Below are 24,275 nucleotides of genomic sequence, written 5' to 3'. Positions count from 1 at the left end.
GTGCAATTTAATTTGTGTGTTTCTTGTTTGAAGTGCAATAGTGTAATAATCAGGTTCTCTTCTTTACAAGTGTGTTATTCTATTTGTGTATTTCTGTGATATTGGATTTGTACAATTTAGTTTTATTTGTGTGTTTTTGTTAGCAATAATGTAATAATTCAAATCTTTTTTATTATTTATATACTACAATTTGTTTCTGCTTGTCCTTGTTACTTCTTTTTGATATTTATGAGTCTTATTCTTGTATATATTTTTATATAGTTCAAAATGTTATTATTATTTTTTTGTGTTGTTCCCAATGTCTGAATTAAAATTCCAGTGCAGTGTGGTGTTTTTTTTTTATGTTGGCGACGGGGGGGGGTGGTTTCCCCCAGGGAGCCATACAAGCTAGAACCGCCACTGCAACGAAGCAATACTGCATAGCTTTTTAGGAGTTTTTATTGGTTTTAGTCACACTGAATGAGAATTACCCTCCGCTAAATGTAAAAATGAACACACTTTTTTTTTTAAATAACCAACAACTCATCACACGATCTAACTGTGGTTATGCAGCTATATCTTGTTTCCACCTTATTAGAAAACCAAATGAACATATTAACCACATTTTCCCATCACTATTGAGTCTAGGCTCAACATCTGCGTCTTAACATGCAGATGGAAGCAAACTGACTGAAAACAGAGAAAAGGGGATCTTATTGTTTCTGCTTCTGAAGAGATTCAATAAAAGACCATTTTCACAAATACGAATAGATAATCTTATAGTAAAGAAATACAATGTTTTGGGGGTTTTAAGTAACCTTTATTTTTTTCTGTTATGGTGATAATTTCCTCATACAAAACAGCCCAATACTGTACAATACAGTATGTAGAATACTTTGCAGAGTAATGTTTGTTTGTAACATTTCTTTCATGAAGGCAGCAATTATTAAACCCTTCCCCATCTGAAAGGACATGATTAATGTGTTACGCAGGAAAATGTTACTCTTCATACAAACCTATCAATGTAAACAACAACATAGTATTAATGCAAAAAAAAACCCACAAAAAAACACACCAATTAATCATTTCACTCGGATCAATTTGTCTGCTTAATAAGCAATAATTTTAGTTCTTCAAAGAAAATATCAAATATATATTTTCTATTTCTCATGTAATGAACAAAATAATTTAATTATGATATGAAATGGACACATTTATTGGGGGGGATACACTTTATACACACAACAAGTTACGAAATATTATATTGGCTAATGAGACATAGGATACTTGGAAATCATGAGCCTACATATTTAATAATGTATTGGTAAATATAATATTTAGGTAAAATATTTCTGTATAAATCAAATTCAGATTTTGTACAAAATAATTTAAGCTATATGACAGATACTCAAGGGAAACCTTCATAAAACAGTCTACATTTGAATCGTCAGGATCTATCTTCAAGATTTGCTTTAATTATTTTTCAGACAACCTTAACCTAACCTTTATTCAAGGTTCTGCAGTGGGTAGCCCCCACAGTTATAAAAAAATGCAATATTAGGCTTAATATTTATTTTAAGCAATGAAACACAATTTACATGAAATGTTCTGCAAATTAATGTCATAATTGTCAATTTAAGTTATCGGAAGACATGAAAATCTATGGCTCACAATATTTAGCATCTGAAAAATAAAGTTTAAAAAATTAAGGCAATAGGCCAACAATTGAGATGTTAGACCTCAATAGGATGTCAAATCCATGTTATTCCCAGCCTACTACATCTTTATCCACACTGGGTGGTATCCTTTCTACAGGTGTTGTGTCTACTTCCCCATGTTCCTGTGGTGCAGCAGGAGAGAGAGCCCACAGCAGTACACCATGCTCTTCACTATCATCACTGTGTAAACCAGAGAGGCCAGGTTCAGACTGCACATGAAGGGGAAGGAACCTGGGGAAAAGAAAGGAGTATATTGGCAGAGATTTTAACCAGAGAATTTATTTGAATAAGTCTTGTTTTCAGTTAGTTTTTGTTTGCCGTCATCTTCTTCAAATCAGGCTTTATTTATACAGCACATTTCAGACATGGAATGCAACACAATGTGCTTCACAGGAAAAAAATGAATATAAATAATGAAAATAAAAACAAAGATTTACTACACAACAGACACAAGAGGATAAAAAACAAAGGAATAACAAAAACTGAACGAATAAAAAAGCACACAAGAAGCTAAAAAGGTGTGTTTAAAAATCTCTTTTAAATATGCCCACAGTTTCAGCTCCCCTCAAGATTCTCTCGCAGGCTATTCCAACTGCTGGGGGTAAAATAACTAAAGGCTGCCTCTGCATGCCTTATTGTCCTAGGCTTTGGGACAGTTAAATGGCCACTGCCTACAAAGGGACCTACTGGGTACATAACTTAAAAGCATGGCTGATGTATTGAGGTGCACAATCGAGGTTTGATTTCAAAACCAATAGAATACTCTTAAAATGAATTCTAAAACTCACAGCCAGCCAGTGCAGAGACCTTAAAACCGGTGTAATGTATGCTCTCTGTCTGGTCTTGGTCAGTACCCTTGCTGCAGCATTTTGTGTGTTTTGCAGTTGACCAATGGCTTTCTTGGGTAGACCAGACAGGAGAGCATTACAGTAGTCAATAAATAATCATTTTAAAAGTCTATCAGCAGGAGAAAAAAAACATCCGCATCTTGGCAATGTTCCTCACGTGGTAAAAAGCTATTTTGGTCACATTCCTAACATCGTACCCAAACCGGCTGCAAGCGTGCGCTATGGTGCGCCATCGTGCGCACCTTGATTTTGTCCTCCCACACCAAACGCGATCACGACACGCAGGTTAAAATATCAAAACAAACTCTGAACCATTTATATTAATTTGGGGACATTTATGGCAATTTAGCTAGCTAGCTTGCATTTGCTAGCTGATTTGTCCTATTTAGCTAGCTTGCTGTTGCTAGCAAATTTGTCCTGGGATATAAACGTTGAGTTGTTATTTTACGTGAAATGCACAAGGTCCTCTACTCCGACAATTAATCCACACATAAAACTGAAACATTTCTAGTCATCTCTCCACCTTCCAGCCTTTTTCTTCTTTGGACTTTATATGGTGATTGGCATCTCATAGTTACCACGACGACTGATGGAACTCAGTTCATCTTTCAATCACCCACATGGGTATATCCAATGAGGAGATGGCACGTGGGTATCTGCTTCTGTAAACCCATGAGGAGATGGGAGAGGTAGGACTTGCACCACGGTCAGCGTCACAAATAGATTGGATTTCTATATTAGCCCTTGGCAACGCAGACGCTCGTTGGCGCGAGTGAGCAGTGTGGGTGCAATAATTCAATAATGTATATTTAAATGTATTTCGCAACACTTGCGCACACTTGAGCGGTGTGGTCATTATGTGATGTGATTCTTAATTGATTTCAGAATCTGTTTTTTACTTGGTGTTTTATCTTTATTTGCCCGTGAATTAAAATGTGTGGCCAGATTCTCTCTCTGTGCTTTGGTTCTAACAATTACCTTGGTATTGTCTTATCTGGAGGAAGTTGTGAGCCATGCAATTATTTAAATCACTAATACAATCTAATAATTTATCTGTGAAGTTAAAATCATCTGGAGACACAGACATGTCAAGTTGTGTATCATCTGTGTAGTAGTGAAAATCAATCCTGGGGTTTCTGATAATCCTGCCAAAGTGTAACATATACTGCATAAGCTGAACAGTACTGGACCCAAATTTTAACCTTGTGGAATGCCACATGTGATATGTATTTTCTCTGAGTTATCTTCTTCGGGCTAGGGGACAGTATTCGGAAGTTTGGATTACAAACGTGCCCAAAGTAAACTGCCTGTTACTCAGGCCCAGAAGCTAGGATATGCATATAATTGGTAGCATTGGATAGACAACACTCTGATGTTTCTAAAAGTGTTCTATTGTCTATGGGTATAACAGAACTGATTTGTCAGGCGAAAACCCGAGGACAATCCATCCAGGATTTGTTTTTTGAGGTCATTGGACTTTCCAATGCTTTTCTATGGGAAAGTATAATTACTAGGACCCAGATTGCAGTTCCTATGGCTTCCACTAGATGTGAACAGTCTTTAGAATTTTTTTCATGCTTGTAATTTGAAAAATGAAGAAGTAGTCCTATTCTTTTGGCGCACGTGAATGCATGCGCGCTCCTCGTTTTTTTTCTCCGGTATTGAACACAGCTTTTTCCATCTTAAATTTGATTGATTATTTACATATTAGGGTACCGGAGGTTGTATTAGTAACGTTGTTTGAATTGTTTGGACGAGGGTTACATGTAACTTTTTACATTCCTTTGTAGGCATGTTGGAACAGGTGGATTTCTGAATCAAACACGCCAAATAAAGTTACATTTTTTTAGATATAAAGAAGGACTTTATCAAACAAAACGACCATTCATTGTGTTACTGGGACCCTTTGGATTTCAAAAAGACGAAGATCTTCAAAGGTAAGTGATTTATTTTATCGCTATTTCTGACTTCGGGACGCCTCTGCTTGGTTGGAAAATGTATGCAATGCTTTTGTACACGGGGCGCTGTCCTCAGATAATCGCATGGTGTGCTTTCCCTGTAAAGCCTTTTTTAAATCTGACAAAGCGTCTGGATTAATGAGAGGTTAAGCTTTTAACTTCATTGGGATAGGAGGCAACATTTTCACTTTAGGATGAATAGCGTGCCCAGAGTGAACTGCCTCCTACTCTGTCCCAGATGCTAATATATGCATATTATTATTAGTATTGGATAGAAAACACTCTGAAGTTTCTAAAACTGTTTGAATGATGTCTGTGAGTAAAACAGAACTCATATGGCAGGCGAAAACCTGAGAAAAATCCACCAGGAAGTGGGAAATCTGAGGTTTGTAGTTTTTCAAAGCTTGGCCTACTTCGTACGGCTTCCACCAGATGTCATCCGTCTTTAGAAACTCGTTTCAGGCTTCTGCTATAAAGGAGGGGCTCATGAGACCTGTTTGTGTCAGGGGTCTGGCAGAGTGTCTCAGGCTCGTGACACGTGCTCCCGACAGAGTTAGCTCTCGTTCCAGTACATTTCTTCAGACATAGAAATTCTCCGGTTGGAACATTATTGATGTTTTATGCTAAAAACATCCTAAAGATTGATTCCATACACCGTTTGACTTGTTTCTACAACCTGTAATGGAACTTTTCGAGATTTTGTCTGGATGAAGTGCTCGCGCCTCATGAAGATGGATTACTGGGTGAACACAAGAACAACAAGTGGCTATTTGGACATAAATGGACTTTCTGGAACTTTCTGGAACAAAACAGTCATTTATTGTCGAACTGGGATTCCTGGGAGTGCCTTCTGATGAAGATCGTCAAAGGTAAGTAAATATTTATGGGGTTATTTCTAACTTCTGATATTTCTCTGGCTGATTTGGGCTCTGAGCGCCGTTCTCAGATTATGCTTTTTCCGTACGTTTTTGGAAATCTGACACAGCGGTTGCATTAACCTCTTGCTCCTACCTGACACGCAGGCGTCCCATCTAGACATCTGGAAATGCAAATGCGCTACGCTAAATGCTAATAGCACTCGTTAAAACGCAAACGTTCATTAAAATACACATGCAGGGTATTACATTAAAGCTACACTCGTTGTGAATCCAGGCAACAAGTCAGATTTTTAAAATGTTTTTCGGCGAAAGCATGAGAAGCTATTATCTGACAGCATGTAACACCCCAAAAGACCCGCAGGGGACGTAAACAAAATAATTAGCATAGTCGGCGCTACACAAAACGCACAAATAAAACATAAAACATTCATTACCTTTGACCATCTTCTTTGTTGGTACTCCTAGATGTCCCATAAACATCACTATTGGGTCTTTTTTTCGATTAAATCGGTCGATATATAGCCTAGATATCGATCTATGAAGACTGTGTGATCAACAAAAAAAATAGCGTTTTATAACGTAACGTCATTTTTTTAAATTAAAAAAGTCGACGATAAACTTTCACAAAACACTTCGAAATACTTTTGTAATGCAACTTTAGGTATTAGTAAACGTTAATAAGCGATCAAATTGATCACGAGGCGATGTATATTCTATAGCTGTACGTCTGGAAATAATGTCCGGGTAAATCTCAACCAAAATATCCGGTCGGAGACCGGAAGAACTGCGCTGCCTTGTGTCTGTTTGACCAAGAAACAAATAGTAGGCAAATGACAAGACTGTTGACATCGTGTGGAAGCTGTAGGTATTGCAACCTCGGCCCCATTTAATGTGGTTCACGTTTAACAATTGGTTGAAGTGGCGCATGGATATATTTTCCCATTTTCAGTGATCAGATTTTCCTGCACTTTTCGATGAAACGCACGTTCTGTTATGGTCACAGCCGTGATTTAACCAGTTTTATAAACGTCTGAGTGTTTTCTATCCACACATACTAATCATATGCATATACTATATTCCTGGCATGAGTAGCAGGGCGCAGAAATGTTGCGCGATTTTTAACAGAATTTTCGAAAAAGTAGGGGGTAGGAGTAACAGGTTAAATAATTTATCTTTCATCTCTCTGTATTTTCATAATTTTCCGTCAATTGGCTGAATCTCGCCGGAGAAATCATCACAGAAAGGAAAACAGCACCCCTTTGTCTCAGGATGTGTAGCCCATGTAGCTGATGCTGTCGGGAACAAAAGACTATAACATGTTGTATGCACACATGACTGTAAGTCGCTTTGGATAAAAGCGTCTGCTAAATGGCATATATTATTATTATTATTATTATAAAACTAATGGGACTGTAGAGACTGTGTTGACAAACATCTGGGGTGTGAACTGCGTTTCTATTCAAGCGTTGATTGACATGGTAATGACCCTATAGCAGGGGTGTCAAAGTCAAATGGACGGAGGGCCAAATAAAAAATTTAGCTACAAGCCGAGGGCCGGACTGTTCGAATGTTCATTGAAAAAATTTTAAATGACGCATATAGTCTAGTGAACCTAATTGAACCTACTGAAAACCTAACAAATATATTCCAATATGATCAGATAAATAAAGCAATATTTTCTTATGGCTCTGTCAGTAATCTTTAATTTTCAACAGACACAAAAGACAAATTTCCTTTATATAAAAATCCCCATAACATGAACATTAAATGAAAGAAACCGGTATTCAAGGCACCATCAGTAGCCTATATTTTCTATTTTAGCAAAAGTGGGCTAAATTTACTTCAAAGAAAAAAACAATAATAGCAATTTTCTATCATCCACTCAACTGAAATATTTTAAAAATATAATTGGATTGAAATACAATAAAATAAAGTGCAAAAATCTATTAATCAAAAACAACACTTTGTTTAAGGAGAAGTAACATGCAGTGAAAACAAATATTAAACTTTAACTTTTAAACTTGAACTGAGTAAAAACTCTAAATATGTGATTGCACAGTAATGTTCACTTGTTTGAGGTTGAGGGTGATACTTGGTGGTGTCCCATCTTTTCCACAAGTTCATCAATGTTCGGGGTAAGGCTCTGAGCTGAGGAAATCCTCAGAATTGAGTGGAGGTGTTCAGCAGTAAGTCGACTTCTGTGTGATGTTTTGTTCAAGTTCATCAAAGAAAACAGTTGTTCACACAGGTATGTGCTGCCAAACATAGACAACGTTTGAGCAGCCTGGATGCGCAGCTGGGGCATTGTGTCGGGAGGAAACGGGCGAACTCCGCAGCACCCACTGCCGCATATTTTGCCCTCAGTGCATCATTGCATTGGAGGTCAATCAACTCCATTTGGAGGTTTGGTGGTGAGCTTTCCACGTCAACAGCAAATGGGTTACCGAGCAGTTCCAACCTGCTTTTTTGTGCTTCAAAGTCAGCAAATCGGCGTCGAAAGTCAGCGGCAAGCATACCTATTTTATCAGCCAACTGTGCGCTCGGGAACGCACTGGTAGAGAGCTTCTCTTTCATGGTCTGGCAGCTGGGAAAGTGGCTCAAATTTTCTTTCCGCATCTGCGTCTCCCACAGAGTCAGTTTGGTTTTAAATGCCTTCACTGTACTGTACATATCAGAGATGACACGATCCCGACCCTGCAGCTGCAAGTTCATTGCATTCAGATGACTCGTAATGTCACACAGAAAAGCCATTTCACACAGAAACATTTCGTCTCGGAGTTGTGTTGTGTCTTTCCCTTTGCTGTCCAAGAACAGACAAATCTCCTCACGAAGCTCGAAACATCTTTGAAGCACCTTTCCCTGGCTTAGCCATCGCACCTCTGTGTGATAAGGCAAATCACCATGCTCCGTTTCTAACTCCGTCAGAAATGCCTTGAACTGGCGGTGATTCAAACCTTTGGCTCTGATAAAGTTAACTGTGCGCGTGATGATGCTCATTACATGCTCCATTTTCAAGGCTTTACCGCACAACGCTTCCTGGTGTATGATACAATGATAAGCTGTCAGCTCACCTGTCGCGTTTTCCTCTTGCATCTTTTCCCGTATCTTCGCCACCAGTCCGCTCCTGTGTCCACACATCGCAGGTGCTCCGTCGGTTGTCAAACCCACGAGTTTTTCCCAAGGCAGCTCCATCTCATTTACACATCTTGACACCTCTTCATACAAATCATGCCCCGTAGTTGTGCCATGCATAGGACGTAAAGCCAAAAACTCCTCTGTCACGCTTAGGCTGGAGTCCACTCCGCGGATGAAAATTGACAACTGGGCAATGTCAGAAATGTCGGTGCTCTCATCCACAGCCAAGGAATATGCAATGAAATCTTTTCCCTTTTTCACAAGCTGCTCTTTTAGATTGATGGACAACTGGTCTACTCTCTCGGCAATGGTGTTTCTGCTCAGACTCACATTTAAAAAGAGTTGCCTTTTTCTGAGCAAACTTTGTCACAAACTTTAATCATGCAGTTTTTGATGAAATCCCCCTCCGTAAATGGCCGGGCTGATTTAGCGATCTCTTCTGCCAAAATAAAACTGGCCTTGACAGCAGCCTGGCCTTGTGATTTGGCTTTTTTGAACAGAGCCTGTCGAGATTTGAGGCCTCGTTTTAATTCCTCTGCCTTTTGTAGCCTTTGTTCCATGTCCATATTCTTGTTTTTGTCCGCGTGTTTCGTTTCATAATGTCGTCTCAGATTATACTCTTTCAGTACCGCCACACTTTCTCCACACAGAAGACACACAGGTTTTCCAGCTACCTCCGTGAACAAATACTCCGACTCCCACCTTGTTTGAAACCCCCGGTTCTCAGTGTCCACCTTCCGTTTTGCCATTTTTGATGGGTATCTGAAAGTTAATTTTACTGTGATGCTGACAACTGCTGTGCCAATAAATATTGAAATGAAGCAGCCTACTGCTCGGTGCGTCACCGTTGCATTGTGGGAAATGTAGTATTGGTGCGTGTAAAAGATCTGCGGGCTGCCGGCTTGCTGCGGTCTGCGGGCCGGTTCTAATAATAAATCAAGATCATCCCAGGGGCCGTAAAAAACCTTCTCGCGGGCCGGATGTGGCCCGCGGGCCTTGACTCTGACATATGTGCCCTATAGTATTGGAGAAAAGTTGAAAAAACGGACACCTATGACGCTGTACGTTACACCGTGACGTGTTATGGCGTAATGTACAGCACCCATAAAGCAAATAATTATGTCTTACAGCCTCTCTCCACCATGTGTAGCACTTCTCTCACACGCACACACACACACACACACACACACACACACACACACACACACACACACACACACACACACACACACACACACACACACACACACACACACACACACACACACACACACACACACACACACACACACACAGAAATCAGTACCATTGACAGACACATGATATTTAGCCATATTGATTGGAATAAATTGTTTTTGGTGTCATTAATTTTGTTTTCAGTGTTTTAAATTAAGCATATATAGCCTGTTTTGATATTTAAATGTTTAAGTTGAAATGGTGCTGAAGTAGCAGAGGCACTGCTCCTGTTGTCTTTGTGCTGACTTGCGGAAACTCCGTGGTTCTAAATCAGTAGGCTAGTTGTTTTGTAAATTGTCAAAAACATTAACTTGCTTGACCATGCTGCAGGTCATATAACTGTTTGTTACGTGCAATATTTGATTTGTGTACCTCACCATTGTGTTACTCTCCAATGTTGTGATGAAACAAATGTAGGCCTATGTGTCGTTGAATTTATTCCACCACTGTGTGACTGTTGTCTTTTTGTTGTCATGGCCTTATTGTAGGCTATACCATGGTAGCATATGGGTTATAGAGCAAACAACGCAAATATCACAACATAGGTTGTAATATGGCTTTTTTTATTGTATTGGCTTTTCCAAGCACTGCTACTGTAGGCTATACCTATAACCCCGATCTGAATCCATATTTCCGATTGCACTCTGTCAGCTATGCGCTATGTAGAGGTCATTCGTAGGCTACTGTAGGTATTAGGCTACATGGAGTAAGGGAAGGCCCTAAAAATTGTCAAAGACTCCAGCCACCCTAGTCATAGACTGTTCTCTCTGCTACCGCAAGGCAAGCGGTACCGGAGAGCCAAGTCTAGGTCCAAGAGGTTTCTAAACAGCTTCTACCCCCAAGCCAGAAGACTATTGAACATCTAATCAAATGGCTACCCAGACTATTTGCATTGCCCCCCTTCTCTCTTTAATGCTGGTGCTACTCTCTGTTATTATCTATGCATAAGTCACTTGAGTAAATCTACCTACATGTATATAGTACCTGAATTACCTCAACTAACAGGTGCATTGACTCTGTACTGGTACCGCCTCTATATAGCCTCACTATTGTTATTTTACTGCTGCTCTTTAATTATTTGTTACTTTAATTTCTTATTTTTCTTTAGGTATTTTCAGAAAAATGCATTGTTGATTAAGGGCTTGTAAGTAAGCATTTCAATGTAACGTCTACTACACCTGTTGTTTTTGGCGCATGTGACAAATACAATCTGATTTAATTTGATAATTGTATGACAGAAAATGTGATTTGTTTAAACTAGTGAAACTAACTAGGAAGGCTACACAACATTCCTATGCAATCACCAAGTGTGAGTCCAAATATTATGTGGGCCTATTTGATTTTTTACTTTGGAAAGGTAGTGCTTAAGCATCCGCACCTCTCCGTTTTGGAATGTTCCATTCAGGGACCTATTTGGCCGGATCCAGGACCTCTCATGGCATGAAAAATAATTGTCACTTTTTGCAAAGTAAAAGTTCTAATAAAAGCGATCAAAGTTTATTTGAGTAGCCTCTTCCATTTCCCCCCTCTCACAAAAAAAACAGTTAAAAAGGTAGATTTTCAGCCTTGCCCTGATATTCTAAGAGTTGTTTCGGGTTGGGTCGGCCTGGGCTTATGGTTTCGTAACATTGTAACCCATGCGTGGCCATTGGCTGTGTGAGTAGCACGCCTGTATCTCTTACAGAACTAGAATGAGATTAACTTCCTATGATCTCCCTCTATCTGCCTGATAGACATGAGCCTGCAACTCTCATCTCTTCAGCGTTGCACTTCATCATTTATTTATAGAATCATAGCTACGCGAAGGGTTCTGGAGGAGTTGCAGCACCCCTGATAAATTGCCATTTGCCAAAGTTATAGAATAACTGCTGTCTGTTCAGAAATAAATGAAATAATTCAGAATAGCTAACTACACCATGAAAATGGTGATAATTTAGCCACAGAGGATCAATAGCTCATTTTAAAAAATTGCCTAGCTGTGGATTGTGTGTAGACCATTAACAACGCATAGTTTACAGTCAGGAATGAACGGCAAATCTGTCAGTGAACAGCATCCAGACAAATCAGGCCTTTCGCAATATTTCAAATACAATCGTGGGAAAATGAGTTGGATTCCAAATGGCTCCTGCTGAAAAGAGAAGACTCTAATCTGTTAATGTTAATTTTTAAAGTTAATTTCATGCAATTCTACACATTTATCTATTGGCCTTTGATAAAATGTTACAGTTTTAAAGCAAGTCTTTGCAGTTATAAACCTTTGTTCCATGGGGCAGAGAGAAAATGTAACAATGTTATAACACATTTCATGTAGTCCAATTCTTCTCATTTTGCCATGTGCCAGAGATAGGCCTACATTTGAGGTGTTTTAAAGCAAATTCCCAGCAATTCCACACATTTTGCCATGAACATATCTGAGTGAGAGTAACTAACAGAACTTCTTGGGCATTATCACTTAACTGTAATCTATCAATCAGCAACTTTTATTGTTGTCAGGGAAACAGTACCGAACATTCCATGCTGGAGTAGAATTAATTCTACTGTCTGATAAGGTATAGACGCTTCTGATGCGGGACTTTCTACAATTTTCTGAAAGGTTATCAGTTGTCGCTATCAACCTGTCTTAAGTAAGAAAATGGTACAACTCTCAACAGTAAATTTGGACGCTGACTAAGGGGCCCTAAGCGAACGGTATTTCACATATGCCTGGAGCCGGTGTTGTGCCGAAAATCTCCCCCACCTGCCAGAATTCTCCCCCCCTTCGCATTCTTAATTGCTGGGACTTGCTTGCTAGTTGTGATTTCTGCTCTTCAATCCGTTGTCAGTTTAGCCTACATTTCACTGATCTTAGTAGCAGAAAGCATTGTTGTCTGCAGTTTTTGGTTTGGCTTTTTGTTTCAAGTGTATGTGGTGGTTCTAGCTTATGTGGCGCCCAAGGCGAACCCCCCTTCAGCACCCTCCCCCGGGTGCGGGTGTCGCCCATACCTAAATCCGCTACTGATTTGAATTGGTCTATAAAAAAAATATCTTTGCCAAAATTCGTCATCTCTCCCATGTCTTATTCGACTAGTATTTTTGAAAGTGTAAGGATAATAATTCAGCCATAGTTAATGTGAAATGTTTATTGGTTGCCAACCTTTTTGTCCCTCCTCTATGTTTAATATAACACATACATTAATTATACATTTTGGTTGCCTATCCTGATGTGAAGTTTGTTCTATAGAAAGTATTTGACTCTGATGTGTGCCACTTAAAGCATTTGACTCTAGCCACCAAATTAATTAAATTAGAAGGGGGGATTCTGGCAGGGGGAGACTTTCGGCACAACACTGGCCCTGAAAGGTAATATGCCATTGTAAATTCGCTCTGGCTATCTATTCCAATTTCAGAGCACTCTCGTCTGAGCGCAGAATAACTGATTTAAATATCGTCGGTGTCAGTAAACCTCAGTAAAAAAAAGAGTAATTCAATTGTTGCCTGCAGCACAGTTACAGTCATTAACGCTCTGGATAACATGAAAACAGCCTAACCAGCTCAGTTCGAGCAAGTAAAATGGTCAGAGTGAGGTGTTCTCTCATTTAAGTCTGGGAGTAACTAGCAAGCTAGCTAACTTTAGCCAGTTAGCTTGGGTGCTTGACTGCGGATGTGAGGTCAGAACACTCGGATCAACCCTACTCCTCCACCAGAGCCAACTGACAATCTGACAACTCTCTGAATTTAGAACTCCCAGAGGGCAGTCTGAGCGCTCTCTGGCATTCAAGTGAATTTACATTGTTGAATATGTCCTACATGATAGTCTCCTCATATAAATATATTAGGCTACGTGAATAAATATACATGAATAATGATTTCTGAAAAGCACATTACATACTAATGTAAAACTATTTAAATAGCTGGCTTTACCCCTTGGTATGTCAACATCTTGAATGCCCCCTTCATGCTCCACAGAACAGATGTATTTGTTCCTGTCCATCTTCTCTTTGTCAATGATGATCATACTGGTCGTCTGTCCTTCCTCCCTCTGCTCCAGCTGTTCCCCCTCTGCTTTGGGCACCTCCATTGTTCTGCTGTATTCATCCTCCATCTTCCATGAGATCTTGACCAAGTCTGGAAACATGTCTCTAGCCAGACATAGCAGGGTGGTCTTCCCATTCGGCTCAGGGTTGGACGCTGGGTAGACCGTCACTTTGGGTTTTTGTACATGCTTGTTGTCTGATTTTCAAGAAAAACAATAACATTTACAGTCTGCTTGAAAGGGACATTACACAAGTTTTTAGAAGTTTTGTTTTATATCCAGCTTTACTGTCTATATTCAAGTGAACAATTAATTACATAAATAAATAAACCACATGTACCAACTCATTATTTTTTTCATCAACTTTATAGAATATCTTATTTAAATATAATGTAAATATTATTTAAAACACAAGATTCTTAGCTCAGTATACAGTTCAACTTTCTTGCCCTATATCAAATTACTGTATCACACATTTACCTGATTGTGTATATCTCTAAAAGTAAGGACATGCAAATTGTGCATTAGGATTCATTGAAAATCTGAATGATCAATTGTACAGGGTACAGGCTAATTGAATAGTTCATATTTGTGGAGCTGTACTGCAGGACGTTTTATCAGTTATTTTGGAACCTGATTAGACATATAGATGAATTATTAATTACTGTTGCTTTCTTTATCTGCTGAAAAATCTGAAGAATGGATCTCTTACCTGTCACATAAAGTCTTGTGCCAGAGCCAAATGCAAATCCATACACAGTGAATATTCCCTTGGCAAAAAGTAGTCTGCATTGTGTCTTTGCAGGGCCCTGTCCGTAAATTAAAGCGTTTTGCATTAGATTTTTCCTGCAATCTAGAGCAATAATAATTATAATTATGCTTAATCCTATGTATAAAAACAATCTATGTAAAATAAAACTGATTTATCTGAGGGAACACATGCCCCTATGCCTCCTATGGTTCTGTAGCTCAGTTGGTAGAGCATGGCGCACATGCCCCTATGCCTCCTATGGTTCTGTAGCTCAGTTGGTAGAGCATGGCGCTTGTAACGCCAGGGTAGTGTGTTCGATTCCCGGGACCACCCATACGTAGAATGTATGCACACATGACTGTAAGTCGCTTTGGATAAAAGCGTCTGCGAAATGGCATATATTATTATATATTATATTACGTAGCCTCTGCAAATGTTAGCCAATTAACAGAATTTCATGTTTTTCTCCATAATATATTTTTACATGTATAATTTACAAGGTTATCAACAAAACAATCGTCCCTTAATTCCCTTTACAGCAGTAAAAGTACACACACACACACACACAAAATGAGTTGGAACATGATGCCTACAGCACTTAGTTAAAAAACATATTTGGTAAGAGTGGTACTCCCAATTTAAAGTTTGGAGCACATCATACAAATTAGGAATACCAGAAAATATGATAACATTGGTTGAGATATAATCTATAATGGGCCTATATGAATTATAGCTTCTTCTGAAGCGCATGCTGTGCCCTAGAAGCTTAAATGTAACCCTGTAAAGATATTTGTTTATTGTGAAAAGTTTGAGAGAAATACCGGGTATTGAAATTACAACGTTATTTGTGGAAAAATAGGTTTCTACATTATGTAAATCGACCATTTTCAAACCAGCTTAGGTCTCCAGCTGTGCAATGTCACATGCTACAGCAAATTAAAAAATATATACATGTATATTATTTTAAGTTAAGAATCAAAATATAAGAATGAAAATTAATGAAGTAAATTATAATTTACTCATGGTAGGAAACGAGAATCCTGACCTGCATTTCATTCCAATAAATTGGCCCTCTGTTACTCCTCCTTGCAGATCTGAGAAACAGCTCCCGATTTCTGCCATGTCTCATTCACCTATCTCTTCAGGTACCAGTAGAAGAAGTTAGCCCTACACTGGCTGACAACTACAAATTAAGGAGACACTCTTTCCCTCCTAGTCTTTCCTGTGTAGGTCTCTGATGAAGGTTGACTGACCGAAAGCTCAGTCATTATCAAAAATCAATTTACATACACACAGGGCACATCAGGAGAACGAAGTTTAGACACTGTTTACTCATTGGCAAGAAATCTTGCAAATGTATTTAGAATTCCTTTTAGGGTAGCATTTCACCTTGGATTTGAAGAAGACACCACTCTAACCTCTGATTATGTCACATCCTGTGGTGCAGAAACCTTCTCATGAATTGAAAGCTTCGTTAAAACCACAGAGTGTTTGTACAGGCTGTTTGGATCAGTTCTCACTGTGGAGTCCTGTGTCCCAGCAGGCAGAGTAGGTGGCAGAATGGGACGCTATAACTGACTGGATCTTCAGTTAACTGGAGTCAGACTCCCTCTCAAAACAGAAATCTGCTTTCTGAGGATGAGATGTATCTGAAGTGACGGAATTGTAATCAAAATAAAAGTATAGAATCCAGGTGAAGGGTTCACCCTCTCTCTTCTGGTACTAATAGACAAGTTTACCCCAACACACACCTGGTCTCTGATATCTGGTCCTGTTGCAGCAACTGTCCTGAAGCAGCCACTGTAAAACATAAATGATCACAAAAAGAAATTCAGCCAAGTTTCTACATTCAAATATTTGTATACAGGTTGGATGAATTACTTACCCAGAGAAAGAGAGAATATTATTATACCACAGTCCATGTTCAGTGAATATGTGCTTAAGAATTGGGAAAATCAAAAGCTACATGTGCTATATAACATTGCACAATATGAATATAAATAAGAAATTATCAATGAAAATCTAATTGATTTCACAGACCTTTACTGAAGTATGATTTGTATCATATAGTCAATTATGAAATCCAGCTGGGGTGTGTCGTCTCAAACATTTCCTCTGATTATGTCACTTCCGGTGGTGCTAAAACTTAAAAATGTTTTTTTAAATTACAGCTTGATTAATTGACAGCTCAACAATCAAGGTAAAAGTTTCTCCCTCCTTCTTCCAGTTCCCGTAGACATACATAGTACACTGATCATTGTCTTGGCAGCTGAAGGAGATAGCCTCACTGTCAAGACTTCTATGAATGGTGGGTGACAGCGGAAGCTCCATCGGCCTCGGCTGACCACCGTAGACGCACCGGCCCCCCCTTCAGCAGTGAGGTAATGGGCGCCCAAAACCCCGGATAAACCTCCGGTAGTAATTGGCAAACCCTAAAAACCGCTGCATCTCCTTTACCGTGGTCAGAGTCGGCCAATTACGCACGGCGTTAACCCGGTCACACTCCATCACCACCCGAGGTTTAAATGTGATAACGCAGGAAGGAAACGGCTTGTTTGGAGAACACACATTTCTCACGTATAGGTCATGCTCCAGCAGTCGCCCAAGGACCTTGCGCACCAGGGAGAAATGCGCGGCGTGTGTGGCAGAATAAATCAAGATGTCATCAATATAGACTACCACACCCTGCCCATGCAAGTCCCTGAGAATCTCATCTACAAAGGATTGGAAGACGGCTGGAGCATTCTTCAACCCATACGGCATGACAAGGTACTCATAGTGGCCTGATGTGGTACTAACCGCTGTTTTCCACTCGTCTCCTCCCCGAATACGCAACAGATTATACGCGCTCCTGAGGTCCAGTTTTGTGAAGAAACGCGCTCCGTGGAATGATTCCACCGTTGTAGTGATGAGAGGTAGCAGATAACTAAATCCCACTGTGATCGAATTGAGACCTCGATAATCAATGCACGGACGCAGTCCTCCCTCCTTTTTCCTCACAAAAAATAAACTTGAGGGGACGGGTGACATGGAGGGCTGAATGTACCCCTGTCTCAGAGCTTCCGTGACATATGTCTCCATAGCCAACGTCTCCTCCTGTGACAATGGGTACACGTGACTCCGGGGAAGTGCAGCGTTCTCCTGGAGGTTTATCACGCAATCCCACCGTCGATGGGGTGGTAATTTGGTCGCCTTTTTCTTACAAAAAGCGATAGCCAAATCGGCATATTCTGGGGGAATGCGCAAGGTGGAAACCTGGTCTCGACTCTCCACCTTAGTAGCACCGATGGAAACTCCTATACACCTACCTGAACACTCGTCTGACCACCCCTGAAGAGCCCCCTGTCTCCAGGAAATGAGGGGAGTGTGACTAGATAGCCAGGGAACCCCCAACACCACTGGAAACCCAGGTGAATCAATAAGGTAGAAACTAATCTGTTCCCTATGATCCCCCTGCGTTACCATGTCCAGCGGAATCGTGGCCTCCCTGACCAGCCCTGATCCTAACGGTCGGCTATCTAAGGAGTGCACGGGGAAAGGTGGGTCTATCTGCACCAACGGAATACCCAACTTACGGGCGAGTCCGCGATCCATAAAACTCCCAGCTGCGCCTGAATCGACTAGCGCCTTATGCTGGAGAAAGGGGAAAAACACAGGGGGAAAAAAATAAACAAAAACATGTGACCAACAGGGAGCTCTGGGTGAGTTTTGTGCCTACTCACCTGGGGTGGCAGAGAAGTGTCCCGCCTGCCAGCTCGACTCCCAGAGGGACTCCTCCAGCACCGGTCCGAAGTGTGTCCTCTCCGGCCACAGTAGGCGCAGGAGGAGCCTCCTCCTCTGGTCCCCCTAGATGCAGCTCCATCGGAGTTGGAGCGGGAGAGCTGGAAGGTGGAATTGACAGGACCCCTTCTGAACGCCCGCGGGCAGCTAGCAGGTTGTCCAGTCGAATCGACATGTCTATAAATTCATCAAGGGAGAGTGTGGTGTCCCGACAAGCTAGCTCCCGGCGGACGTCCTCCCGGAGGCTGCATCGGTAATGTTCCATCAGGGCCCTGTCATTCCACCCTGCACCAGCAGCCAGGGTCCGGAACTCCAAGGCGAAGTCCTGCGCACTCCTCGTCTCCTGTCTGAGGTTGAACAGTTGCTCGCCCTGGACTGGGCCAACGCTTTCTGGAACAGGCCGGACTCTGCTCGGGACCACTACCCACTTTTTCATAAATTCTTAGAATGTTTGGGAATTACGCATACTAAGGCATTTGTGACAATTCTATAGCAATATTGAGTTGCAAAGTGGCTGTGCGTTTGGAAAATGAATAAACACTGCAGAAAATAAAACCTAATAAACGACGCAACAGCGCAAAAGCCACAAAATACACCTGAATGGATTTCTGCAAATATGTAAACACCACGTGAGTCCTCTTATATTTGGGATCCCTTACTGTCCTATTGATCAAATAACCAAGAAAAGGTAGGCTCCCTCTCCCTCAGTTATAAACATCAATAACAACAAGATCAACAACTAAAGCTAGCCAGAGCAAGATGAGCTAAAATCTAATGAAGGAAAATTAGATAAACCCTCAAACGTTTTCAGCTAGTTGGCTGTCAAAATCGCACTCATAAATGATGGGGAATTGTAGCCTACTCATCCTTCTGCATCTTGCCTGCCAATATATGCTTGTCCCAACCAAGCACCAAAGCTAACTGGCTAAAGTTGGCTAGTTTGCTAGCTAGCTAACGTTAGCTACTTCCAGCCACAAATGAGAGAAGAATTTACTCTGACCATTTTACTCACCGTAGTAATGCTGGTTAGGCCGTTTACATGTTACCTAGAGCGTTCATGACGAACTATTACTTTGTTTGTCTACGTTTACTGACAGCAATCATATTCAGGGGGTGTTGAGTGTTAACCAGTTATGCATTAGGGGGCGCTATTAAAATTTTGGATGAAAAACGTTCCCGTTATAAACAAGATATTTTGTCATGAAAAGATGCTCGACTATGCATATAATTGACAGCTTTGGAAAGAAATCACTCTGACGTTTCCAAAACTGCAAAGATATTGTCTGTGAGTGCCACAGAACGGATGTTACAGGCGAAACCCAGATACAAATCCAATCAGGAAGTGCCGCATTTTTTGAAAAAGCCTCATGCCAATGACTCCTTATATGGCTGTGAATGAGCTACGAATGAGCTTACATTTTCCACGCATTCCCCAAGGTGTCTACAGCATTGTGACATCTTTTTAGGCATTTCCATTGAAGAATGGCCGTAAGGGACCATATATAGCATGTTGTGTCTCCCGCAGAAAATCTTGCGTAAAATACTGAGGTAGCCATTTTTCCAATCGCTTCTTATGAGAAAACAATTGCCTCGACGGATATATTATCGAATATATATGTTAAAAACACCTTGAGGATGGATCCTAAACAACGTTTGCCGTGTTTCTGTCGATATTATGGAGCAAATTTTGAAAAAAGTTTGGCGTTACAGTTGCAGCATTTTCCGGTCGATTTCTCAGCCAAGCATGATGAAATGGGAGCTATTTCGCCTACAAAAATAATATTTTTGGAAAAAAGGAACATTTGCTATCTAACTGGGAGTCTCCTGAGTGAAAGCATCCAAAGTTATTCAAAGGTAAATTATTTAATTTGGTTGCTTTTCTTATTTTCGTGAAAATGTTGCCTGCTGCCAGCAGAGCCAAGCATAGCATTATGCCATGATAAACTTACATTACAGCGTTGGCTGTAATGCATATTTTGAACATCTGCGATGACAGTGTTGTTAACAAAAGGCTAAGCTTGTGTTTGAATATATTTTATTTCATTTCATTTGTGATTTTCATGAATAGGAAAAGTTTCTAGGGGTACTTATGTCTGCTGCGTTATGCAAATGCTTTGAGGCTATGATTACGATCCCGGATCCGGGATTGGTCGTCGCAGAAGGTTAAAGATATTGTCTGATTGCTGATTTCACCAATAAGCCAAGGAACAAGGAACATACCCCAACAAGTATTTAATGCAGCTGGTGGCCACACCAAATTCTAACTGTTACTTTTGATTTCGATCCCCACTTTGTTCAGGGATACATTATTCCATTTCTGTTAGTCACATGTTGTCACGTTTGTTGTAAGGAGGAGACCAAGGTGCAGCGTGGTATGCGTACATTCTAATTTATTAAAGAATGAACACTGAACCAACGAACAAAATAACAAAACGAAACTTGAACCTATCCTCTGATAGGGAACCAATTCAGGCCACCATAGAAATTCATATACCTAGACTTACAAAACCCATAGATATACAAAAACCCTAGACAAGACAAAACTAGCATACCCACCATCGTCACACCCTGACCTAACCAAAATAACAAAGAAAACGGTGATAACTAAGGTCAGGGCGTGACAGCAACCCCCCCCCCCCAAAGGTGTGGACTCCCGACCGCAAACCTGAACTTATAGGGAAGGGTCCGGGTGGGCATCTACCCTCGGTGGCGGCTCTGGTTCTGGATGCCGCCCCCCTTTTTACACTGATCTTTGTAGATCCAGACCGTGGATCATCGCCGGAGGCCCCGGCTGGGGACCGTCGCCGGAGGCTCCGGACTGTCGCTGGAAGCCCTGGACTGGGGTTCGTCGATGGAGTCTCCGGACTGTGGCCCGTTGCTGGAGGCTCCCGGATGTGGCCCGTCGCTGGAGGTTCCGGACTGTTGCCCGTAATTGGAGTTTCCGGACTGTGGCCCGTTGTTGGAGGTTCCGGACTGTGGCCCGTCGTTGGAGGTTCTGGACTGTGGCCCGTCGTTGGAGGTTCCGGACTGTGGCCCGTCGTTAGAGGTTCCGGACTGTGGCCACGTTGTTGGAGGTTCCGGTCTATGGCCCGTCGTTGGAGGTTCCAGACTGTGAAACGTCGCCGGACGCTCTGGACTGTGTACTGTCACCGGACGTTCTGGACTGGGTACTGTTGCTGGACGCTCTGGACTGCCGAGTCGCACTGATACCTGGTGCGTGGTGCCGGTACTGGTGGTACCGGGCTGGAGACATGCACCTCATGGCGAGTGCGGGGAGGAGGAATAGGACGTACTGGACTCTGGAGGCCTGGTGCGTGGTGCCGGCACTGGTGGCCTCAGGGCGAGTCAGGGGAGCCGGCACAGGACATACTGGACTCTGGAGGCGCACTGGAAGCCTGGTGCATGGTGCCGGCACTGGTGGTACCGGGCTGGGGACACGCACCTCAGGGAGCGTTCGGGGAGGAGGCACAGGACTTACTGGGCCGTGGAGGCGCACTGGGGATCTGGAACATAGAGCTGACTCAATGCGTCCTGGCTGGATGCCCATTCTACACCGGCAAATGCGAGGAGCTGGAATAGAGCTCACCGGACTATGAATGCAAACTGGAGACACAGTATGCAGAGCCGGCGCAGGATATCCTGGTCCAAGGAGGAGGTGTATTGGAGACCAGGAGCGCTGAGCCGGCACCATCCGTCCTGGCTGGCTGCGAACTGGAAACACTGTGAGCATCTCTGCATAACACGGTGCCTGACCAGTCACACGCTCCCCACAGTAAGCACGAGGAGTTGGCTCAGGTCTCCAACCGGACTCAGTCAATCTCCTCGTGTGCCCCCTCCCCGGAAATTATTGGGGCTGCCTCTCGGGCTTCCGTGCTATCCGTGTCCCCTCGTATCGTCAACGTTCCTCCTGAGCTGTTTACACCTGCTTCCATGGCATTCTTGTCCCCTCGGTACTTCTCCTCGTAGTATCGCCGTTCCGCTATCTCCTCCTTAGGACAGCGATACTCCCCCGGCTGCGTCCAGGGACCTTCTCCATCCAGTATCTCTTTCCATGTCCATGAAGTCTGCTCCTCCTGGCCACGCTGCTTGGTCCTTTTATGGTGGATTCTTCTGTCACGTTTGTTGTAAGGAGGAGACCAAGGTGCAGCGTGGTATGCGTACATTCTAATTAATTAAAGAATGAACACTGAACAAACGTACAAAATAACAATAATAAACGTGAAGCTAATACGAATAGTGCAGACAGGCACCTAAACATAGAATAAGAACCCACAAATACCCAAGGGAAAATGGCTACCTAAATATGGTCCCCAATCAGAGACAACGATAAACAGCTGTCTCTGATTGGGAACCAATTCAGGCCACCATAGACATACATATAACAATACTTACAAAACCCATAGATATACAAAAACCCTAGACAAGGCTAAACTAGCATACCCACCCTCGTCACACCCTGACCTAACCTAAATAATAAAGAAAACGGTTACAACTAAGGTCAGGGCGTGACACATTTCTGTGGAACAGTATATGTCTAAGTTGTTGAATCTTGTTATGTTCATACAAATATTTACACATGCTGAAAATAAACACAGTTGACAGTGAGAGGACGTTTCTTTTTTGCTGAGTTTATATGCAGTATATATATTTTTAAGGATAGATCAGCTTTAATAGTGCAGATAGATTGTGGCTTCCATCAATGTAATTGTCTGCCTAGTTTCCAATCCACCATATACATTTTTGTATATAGAGATCCTTTTATTTCTTAGAGATCTTAGAGATCCTTTTATTTCTCTGTTTGGTTAGGTCAGGGTGTGATTAGGGTGGGCATTCTAGTTCTAGTTTTTTTCTATGTTGGCCTGGTATGGTTCCCAATCAGAGGCAGCTGTCTATAGTTGTCTCTGATTGGGAATCATATTTAGGCAGCCTGTTCCCACCTGTTGTTTGTGGGAACTTGTGTTTATGCATTGTTGCGTGTGTAGTTGGAATACAGAGGCGCTTCACTCAGCCTTTCTGAACGGACTCAGCAAAGTTCTCAAGGATGAACTAGCTTCCTGGGACAACTCTGACACTCTGGATGAAATTACCGTTCTGGCCATCCGGTTAAGGGGTTCCGAGTTGTTTCCACTGTTTTGGGTTCCGCTGTGGGAGTCAATTCTTTGTTTGTTCCACTGCCTTATGCTGCATCTGCTTGTCCTGTACCCCTTCAGAGTTCTCAATTCGGCTCTGGTTCTCCTTCAGAGGAGCAGATGAAATTGGGACGCACAAGACTTTCCACTCTAGAGAAAAGGCACAGGATTAACGAGCAACGTTGTCTTTACAATGTACATGAAATGCTTCAGTCTGGTTTTAGAGCCCATCATAGCACTGATACTGCACTCGTGAAAGTGGTAAATTACCTTTTAATGTCGTCAGACCAAGGCTCTGCATCTGTCCTCGTGCTCCTAGGTTTGTCCTCTGACAAATCAACTGTACATTTTCACTACATATTTTACCTCTTGGTGATATCATTAGGAAACAATGTTAAAGTTAACTGCTATGCAGATGATACACAGCTGGACATTTCAATGAAACATGGTTAAGCCCTAGAATTGCCCTCCCTGGAAGCCTGTGTTTCAGGCAAGGAGGGCATTAATCAGATAGGCAACAAAGAGACAAAAGATAACCCTGAAGGAGCTGCAAAGCTCCACAGCGGAGATTGGAGTATCTGTCCATAGGACCACTTTAAGCCGTACACTCCACAAAGTTGGGCTTTACGGAAGAGTGGACAGAAAAAAAGCCATTTCTTAAAGAAAGAAATAAGCAAACATGTTTGGTGTTCAAATGGCATGTGGGAGACTCCCCAAACATATTGAAGAGGGTACTCTGTTTAGATGAGACAAAAATTGTGATTTTTGGCCATCAAGGAAAACGCTATGTGTGGTGCAAACCCAACACATCTCATCCCCCCCTTGCAGGGCGCCAAATAATAAATCAACAG

General features: G+C 41.7%; 1 protein-coding gene across 1 annotated transcript; it reads right to left on the bottom strand.

Moving 5' to 3' along the window:
* Positions 1 to 788: 788 nt before the first annotated feature.
* On the bottom strand, positions 789 to 15,752 carry LOC118358035 (immunoglobulin lambda-like polypeptide 1). Its single transcript, XM_052478541.1, has 4 exons — positions 15,561 to 15,752; positions 14,477 to 14,573; positions 13,653 to 13,961; positions 789 to 1,928 (listed from the first exon to the last, which is right to left on the bottom strand). Exons 1-4 carry the CDS (start codon positions 15,642 to 15,644, stop codon positions 1,804 to 1,806), a joined length of 615 nt encoding a protein of 204 aa, XP_052334501.1. The 5' UTR covers positions 15,645 to 15,752; the 3' UTR covers positions 789 to 1,803.
* Positions 15,753 to 24,275: the final 8,523 nt, after the last annotated feature.

Source organism: Oncorhynchus keta, chromosome 25, assembly GCF_023373465.1.
Source record: "Oncorhynchus keta strain PuntledgeMale-10-30-2019 chromosome 25, Oket_V2, whole genome shotgun sequence".
Classification (NCBI taxonomy): Eukaryota; Metazoa; Chordata; class Actinopteri; order Salmoniformes; family Salmonidae; genus Oncorhynchus; species Oncorhynchus keta.
Note: the sequence above shows the minus strand (reverse complement) of the source record. Positions and strands in the feature narration are given on the sequence as shown.